This window comes from Crocuta crocuta, unplaced genomic scaffold (genome assembly GCF_008692635.1).
Source record: "Crocuta crocuta isolate KB4526 unplaced genomic scaffold, BGI_CrCroc_1.0 scaffold70, whole genome shotgun sequence".
Taxonomy (NCBI): domain Eukaryota; kingdom Metazoa; phylum Chordata; class Mammalia; order Carnivora; family Hyaenidae; genus Crocuta; species Crocuta crocuta.
In genome coordinates, this window is record NW_027528417.1 from 17,363,071 (window position 1) to 17,370,573 (window position 7,503).

Below are 7,503 nucleotides of genomic sequence, written 5' to 3' on the forward strand. Positions count from 1 at the left end.
GCCGGCCTGGTCCGCAGAGCCGGCTGCCGGCCGGGGTCTATCCGCGTGCGCGCGCGCGCGCAGCCAGGGATGTTTGGCTGCGTATTTGCATGAGCTTCCCACCTACCTGAGCCCAGCCCTCCAGGCTGCTCTTCTCTCCCACCCCTGTCTGGCGTGACCCCAGCCTTAGCCTCTTTCTAAGGGACTTCCTCAGCACATTTGTATTTTTATATCCGACTCTTTGTTTACTGGCTCCCCTCATGGTTCGTGCCCTCCCTCCCCCACAGTCTCGGCCACGCTCCTCTGCGCCTGGCAGATAGGATGGGTGTTGAGTCTGAGATGGAACAAGCCCCCAACATGGTAACCAACCACATGGCCAGTTTGCCCAGGCCTGACCCCAGGCGGCTCTCTGGCAGACCCCTCCTCTCAAGGTATCACCTTCCAAGGGTCCAGGTCTGATTTTACCTTGGACCCCTGCATCCTGCCCCTGGGAACCCAAGTGAGGACTGCTCTGCACCTTTGGATGACACCTGTGGCCCTGGAGATGTTTTCAACCCAGGGGTGTCCTTTGTAAATGTTCCTCCATCCTCACTGTACCAGGAGTGTGTGAATAAACACAGACCTCCCTGTGTGTGTGTGGCCACTGCTTTGGTCTGCTCAGGAGCCAGGCCAAAATGGCTCCAATCCCTTTTGGGGAGGGGGACAGATAACTTGGGAATCTCAAGTGCATGTCGCTGGTAGGGGAGGGTTGCCAAGTAAACACAGGCAGGCCAGTCTGGCCTGAGGACATCATTACAATGTAGCTTCCTTTGGTAAACATACAACCTAATCGGGATAGGTCACTAGAGCTGGGGCTGGAACTGGGATCAGAAGCAAAAAGCAATCGATTCAAAGTCTGCAGCCTTCTGTAGATAGATCCAGGTTGAATGGGGGTCAATAATAGGCCCCAGGGATGCAGGTCTCTGAGTCTGGCTGGCATGTGGAACAGTTAGTTGTGCTGAGCTTTGCCCTAGGGGATGAATCATTGGTAGTTCAGTAGGGTAGGGGAGGAAGTTGGGGAATCCAGGAGAGATCTGAGGAACCTAAGAAGGAAACCAGAAACTTTGGCTTTGGGATCTAGTTTAACCCGGGCTATACTGTTTCAGGTGGGGTTGCTCCCATCAGTTCTATTTTAAGCATGGGGCCTCTGGGATTGTGAGCACCTTGAATCCAACCCTAAGCCCTGAATCAGGAATTCCAAGTACTTGAAGAGCCCAGGGAAGAAGGCAAGGAGGACTGGAGGACATGCCTCTGGCCTCACAGGTGAATGGCACTGAGGAAGTCGTCATGATCCGAGTCCTGGAGGAAGCAGGGTGAGGTGGGAGGTCTAGGAGGTGAGAGGATCTCGGTTCCAAGGGCAAGTTGGGCTACAGTGAGCTCTTTGCCCTTCTGCATGAGGTAAAGATGGAAGTGGAAGCCACTGCCATAGGTTGCATGCTTCAGGGACCAGCCGTATCGGGCCTGGGCATAGTGTCTGATCCGAAAGTGGGGGGCAGCTGAGGTCAATGAGATGAACCGGCCTCCAGGGACCAGCACCCGGCTCACCTGCAAGGCAGACAGAGAAGCCACTGGTGAGGAGTCCATCTCCAGGTTCTCAAAGGTTAGTATTGCCCCAGATGCCCTCCCAGATGCTACCTTACATCCCATAGCTCAGGGGTCTCCATGGCAAGAGTGGGCCTCCTTCTCTGCCCCTACTGATTTCATGGGGGTAGGGCTATATTCTACCCAGGAAGGAGCATGGGAGTGATGTCAGGTGCAGGGGCACTGCTTTCCTGTCAACTGTTCACCCTCCTACTGTGTGTTACCTATCTGGAACCTGGTTCTTACTTCATCCCTATTGGCCACCTAGTAGCCAATCATCAGCATCTGTGAGCCTGACCACTCCAGTCCCCTAGAATCTTTACCCAGCTTAATCTTCCCCTCCTTCAGGTAACCATGGTCCTAAAGGTGACCCACTACCTACTCCAAACTATACCTCCTTCTGACTTCTGAGTTCTTTCAATCTCCTGAAACCCGAGTCCTTCCTCCCCACCTCTTGGTCTACCTTTTCCCGTTACTCCCTCACCTCACTCAGCACCTGGTCCACAGTGTGGACACCTTCAGAAGACACAGCCCAGGGATCTCGTTCTCCAGCTAGGAGGGCATCCAGCGTGCCCTTCTCGAGCACCACGTCAAAGGAGCCACTGGGGAAGTCCAAGGTCCGCACATCCATGGTCTCCCAGCGCAGCTTGGGCACATGGGCATAGCGAGCCCGCATAGCAGCCACCACCACTGATGAGTAGTCCACACTGGTCACATCAGGGAAGCCCCCAAGGAACAGCTCATAGCTCAGGGCGCTGTTCCCACAGCCTGGGATAGGAAGAGATGGGATGGGTGCCAAAAGGGCTAGGTTAGATTTGGTTCTCACTCCTCCAATTATCCATCCACTCTTGGCCCATTTTCTGTCAGCTTAAACCCTCCCATACTGAGGGAGAAGCAGCGGGGTATAAGCAAGAACACAAACTTCAGAGTCACGCAGACCTGGGCACATATCCTGGCTCTAACATTCCTAGCTGTGTAGACTAGGGCAAGTTGTTTACGTACCAGGAACCTGGATTTCCTACCGAGAAAAATGAAGATAGCAGTATCTAGCCTACATGTAGGATGTGATACACTAAATTTAAAATCTAAAACAGCTGTAGAGTAGCTGAAGGAGCTCTGAACCTCAAGTTCAAAGATCTAGATTCTGCAATTTTCTAGTCATACAGCAATGGCAAGTCATTCAACTCTGAGCCTCAATATCCTCATATGCAGAATGGGGATAATAATATTGGCATCATTAGGACCATAACATTATTTGGATAATATTAGTATTATCCTAATCCCTAACCTCTCAGAGAAAGAACCTTTGAGGATATCAGCCCTGGGAAGACTTCATGTTAGGGGTTAGTATCCTGCTTTGGTTTCCCAGGCAGAATTGACAAATGTAGGGGAACTCGGTGAGGACACACAGTGGAGTGGATTTCTTGTAACTCCTCAATGTATTGAGCACTACATACTAGGTTCTGCAGATGAATAGGGAGCTCATGCTCTAGTGGGAGGAAAAGATGTGTATTCAGGCAATTGCCATATAATGCAATGAGAGTTTCTATAGGGACAGTCTGTGAAAACACATAGGGTGGCTCTTGTCCCCACCTCCAGTGAGTCAGACAAGGCTTTCAGGGAAGCTGACAACCAAGCAGAATCTTGAAGAATCCTAACACCAGTGGGAAGTACCTGGGAAGCAGTCCCAGAGGGCAGAGTATGGTGAAAGGTCGGGCAGAAGTTAGAGGACAGGATGTGGACCCGCAGCATAGCAGGTGTGACTTCCTTCGAAGGTATGCTGGCCTCTTCCAGGCCCTCTTGTGGTCAGGCTCAGCCTGGAAATGGAGCTGGATGACAGTTCTGGTGGACCCAGAGCTCTAGGGATTAGATTGCCTTTAATCCTCATTTGCCTCATAAGAGGATCACAGGATCAGCAGTTGGGATAGCCCTAATCTAGTAGGGTTTGGCACTTGGGCAGGGCACCCAGAGACCACTGGCTGGTCCTCGGCTGCCCCTTCCTATGTGCCTCCTGAGGACCTGCAGCTGAGGGAGAGTACTATCTTGCCTAGGAAAACCCAGAGTGTGTTTTTCCACACTGGAACTATAAGCCTAGAGAGATACACTGCATGGGATGAGAGGTGAGGGCGGATGAACAAGAGATCCTAAGTCAGTTCAGGCTGAATTCCCACTGGGTTCTCTGACCCACAAACTCTTCACCATCCCACATCTGACCTCATATGCCCATAGAGCTCTTCCCAACTGTGGACAAACCCAAATTTCCTTTCTTTGTCCCCCTTGGTACAGGAATAGCATCTTCGACGAGACCACAAACCCTGACCATAAAGCCAATCGTGCTTACAAAGCAGTGATTTCTGATCTTGCTGTCTCAGTGATTGGGGGCTAGCAACTAAGAAGGGGCTTGGGAAGGCCATTGTTTCCCTGGATCAGGCTTTAGGGAAGCAGAGCCCTGGAGAACTGAGCACATACAAGAACCCATCACACGGGAGCCCAGAGCTATATGGATCCTATCCCAGCACCAAGAGACAGAGGTATAAGCCAAAATACCAATTCACTAACTTATAATAGGAAAAATAACCATCATAGGGACTCAGTAGGCTGCCAATCCTGGTTAGTCCCTTTTCTCTATATAAAAAATATAAACTGAGCCGAATTATGATCAGAAGATTCCTATAAAGCACAGAGTCAAGCAAGGAGAGTCAGAGTTGTGTGATACTGGCAAAGCTGGGAGAGCCATATGCCTGCATCCACCATGAAGATATTCTAGCCATGGGTACGAGACACACAATTTTCACAATTTCTGACTCCCATTTTCAATAATAATAATAATGATAGCTAACAGTCATTAAACATAGGGTTTTATGCTAAGCACTTTGTAAGAATTATCTCAGTTCATCTTTTAAGGTAGCTCCATATAGACGATAACCATTATTACCATTACATGTTCTCAATAGGGAAAATGAGGCTGCCCAAAGTGGATAAGGAACTTGATCCTAAGGTCACATTATCAGTGGTTGAGCCAGAATTTGCATACAAGACTGTCTCACACCAGAACCAGAGCTATTAAACCACTATGCTAAACTGTCTCCCAGTTTTCAAGAGGCCTATTTACCTTTGGTAATGACATTCCATCTTTACCTGTATCAGTATGACCTTTAGGCTATAATTCACAATGTGGCTATTTTGTCAGTATGAATAGAGTTCTAGATGCCTTTCTATGCCCATTTATGTTGTGCAGCAAGAGAAATAGTAGCTCTGAAGTCCGATGGCTTTCTTACTTCACCACTTACTTGGTGCATGCAGTAGTGGACACTGTTAGTGCTCTGACTAGATCCCCTTGGAGTGTTCCTAGGTTTTGAAATGTATTTACTTCTGACCTTTAGGGTTTCTGACACTTTAGGCTGAAACTACTCTCAGGGAAACTTTGCCTATGATCACAATCCTCCTTGGCCTTTCCCCCTTCCTTGCTCCCTCTGTTATTAATTTCTCCTGCAAGCACATTCCTCATAAATGACTGGGACATGAATCCTAAAACGAGTCTTAGGATTTGCTTCTGGGGAACCCACCTTGAGAAAATGACCTGGAGCAAATGTCACTAAATCTAGCTTGCCACCTGTTTTTATAAAGTTTTACTGCTATACAGCGATTATGTATCATTCACTTATGTATTGTCTCTGGCAGTACTGAGTAGCTGTGACAAAAACTGAAAAGCCCACAAAGCCTATGGTATTTACTCCTTGGCCATTATCAGAAAAAGTTTACCAACCCCTAACCTAGAGTAAGTCTTGTAATATTATCACTCACTTCTATGGGTGGTCATGAGAACTAAACAAGCGAGAAAGGCCCAGCACATTCCCTAACACCTACCAAGTGCTCAAAGTATGTTTGCCAAGGTGGAATGTTGCACAGGGTACTCCCAAGTTGTGGGTCCTGTTCTTAGATTTTGAGAATCTTGCCTACAAAGTTTTCCTCTATGATTTTGAGACTTTTATCCCCTCTACCCAGAAAAGGACACCTCCCAGTCAAGCAGATTTTAAGGCAGTGTTATTCTGCAAGTCACCAGCGTGAGAAACAGCTGTGGGCCTGCTAAAACTACAGAATCCCAAGACGCACCTTAGGCCATCCCTGGAATTAGAATTAGAATCTCAGGGTGGGGTTCAGCTTTCCCCCAGGTGATTCTGATGGACACTAAAGCTTGAAAAACACAGATCTAGGGTAAATTTATAAATAAATACAATGGTTTAAAAATATACAATTCAAGAGAGTTTTTACCTCTGGGGAGAAGGGGTTTGGGGGACTACACAGAAAAACCTTGAATATACATGGGGACTTTTATTTTGCCAGACATTATTCTAGATATCTTTCATATCCAATTATCTTAAAAACCCAATAAGTAAGTACTCATTGTTTTAAGGCTGCAAAAATGAAGGTGCAGAAATTTAGGTGTTTTGTTCATGATTCCACAGCTAAGATTAAATAAGCAAAGATTTCAACATAGTTAACTACCTCCAGGGTCCAAGTTCTTAAGCACTAAGTTATATTTCCTTTCTAGTCCTAGGAATGTTCTATTTCTCAAATTGAGTGGGGTATACAAACACAGTAGGTTATTTATGTCTTACACATATACTGTATTACAGATGTCTCATACATATTAAATATTTCACATAAATATACACATGCTTTTACAAATACCAAAATAAAAACCATAATTGGAAGGAAACCTGTTACTCAAACTTCACTGGAACCCCCAAGGCTGGCAATGGAAGAGAACCCCGAGGGCGCAGCTGGACCTCTCAGACCCCCACCTTGAATCCCTGCATTTGAACGTTCCTTGTTGGCGAATCACACCAATCTTGGCTGCAATCTCCCCTCCTATCTCAGAAGGCGCTGTCCTGGTCCTCACTGCACATGGGGCTTAGGACCAACTTTCGGTTAGGGCTCGTGAGTGAAAAGAGGTCTCTCTAGGTGACAGTGGCTTCCGGTGTCCATTGGCCCTAACAGATACACGCTAGGCATCGTGCTCAAGGTGCGTGAACGCGCCTTATCCGACTTAAGCTCGTAGTTCCATTTCTAGAAATGAATCTGAAGCTCAGAACGGGTTCACAACTTTTCCTAAGTCATACAGCTAACTAGCGTTGGGACTTGAATAGGTTCTCTGAGCGCCCCAGTGCTCAAGGCTGCCTCGCGAGAGTCCAGGACAGGGTCCGAGGCCACCTACCAAACTCAGAGAGATTTTCTTCCTCCACGGGGCCCTTGAACTAAGAATCTCTAGGCTCCTATTGCCCTGGCTAAAGACTGCCGAGATTCTGAAGGTACTGTATCTTGGCTCCCGATTAGGTGTCCTCCCAGAGGGACAAACAGACTCGAGGAAAGCAGACAGGGCCAGGCCAGGGCGGGACGGGTCCAGCCAGCTCCACCTCGGCTGCGCAGCACCAGGACTACCCACCTAGCACGAGGATACGGTCTTCGGGCCGCAGCTCCGGCTCTAGGAGTGCACGGAAGGAGGAGAAGTCCCCGAACCACTCGTAAGGGGCAGAGTCAGCTGCATTCCGGTAGCGCTGATCCCAGTACTGGACTTCACGGTACCAGCAATTCTGCTCTGGTATCTCGGGCGGGGGTGCTGAGGCCCTTGGAGAGGCCATGCTAGCAGCTGCCGAACCGCCAGGACACACAGCTGGCACCTTTGGACCGGGCTTGGCGCCCCTATGTAGCCAATCCGCGTGGTAGCATTCAGGGGGCGTGGCCTTTGTGTCTCCGCCCGCCACCTGCAGTTGCTCAACATAAACACGTGGAACTTCCGTTCTCTAGTAAGCGCTCTTTGAAGAACACTCCGGATGGGAATATCACAACGTTCAGAATTTGAATCCTCCAACTGCACTGCGTTCTCACTTCTGAGAGTCACAC

At 48.7% G+C, this 7,503-nt stretch overlaps 1 protein-coding gene across 1 annotated transcript; it reads right to left on the minus strand.

Annotated features, from left to right (window-relative positions):
• Positions 1–755: 755 nt before the first annotated feature.
• EEF1AKMT4 (EEF1A lysine methyltransferase 4) lies at positions 756–7,296 on the minus strand. Its single transcript, XM_077754460.1, has 3 exons — positions 7,046–7,296; positions 2,084–2,367; positions 756–1,563 (listed from the first exon to the last, which is right to left on the minus strand). Exons 1-3 carry the CDS (start codon positions 7,239–7,241, stop codon positions 1,276–1,278), a joined length of 768 nt encoding a protein of 255 aa, XP_077610586.1. The 5' UTR covers positions 7,242–7,296; the 3' UTR covers positions 756–1,275.
• Positions 7,297–7,503: the final 207 nt, after the last annotated feature.

What these genes read in the sequence shown, in the direction of transcription:
- EEF1AKMT4 (XM_077754460.1), bottom strand. Translation starts at nt 7,241, where the DNA reads ATGGCCTCTCCAAGGGCCTCAGCACCCCCGCCCGAGATACCAGAGCAG. An exon ending in AGACCGTATCCTCGTGCTAG is followed by an intron (nt 2,368 to 7,045) that starts GTGGGTAGTCCT and finishes TTCCTATCCCAG; the next exon opens with GCTGTGGGAACAGCGCCCTG. An exon ending in TGGACCAGGTGCTGAGTGAG is followed by an intron (nt 1,564 to 2,083) that starts GTGAGGGAGTAA and finishes TCTGCCTTGCAG; the next exon opens with GTGAGCCGGGTGCTGGTCCC.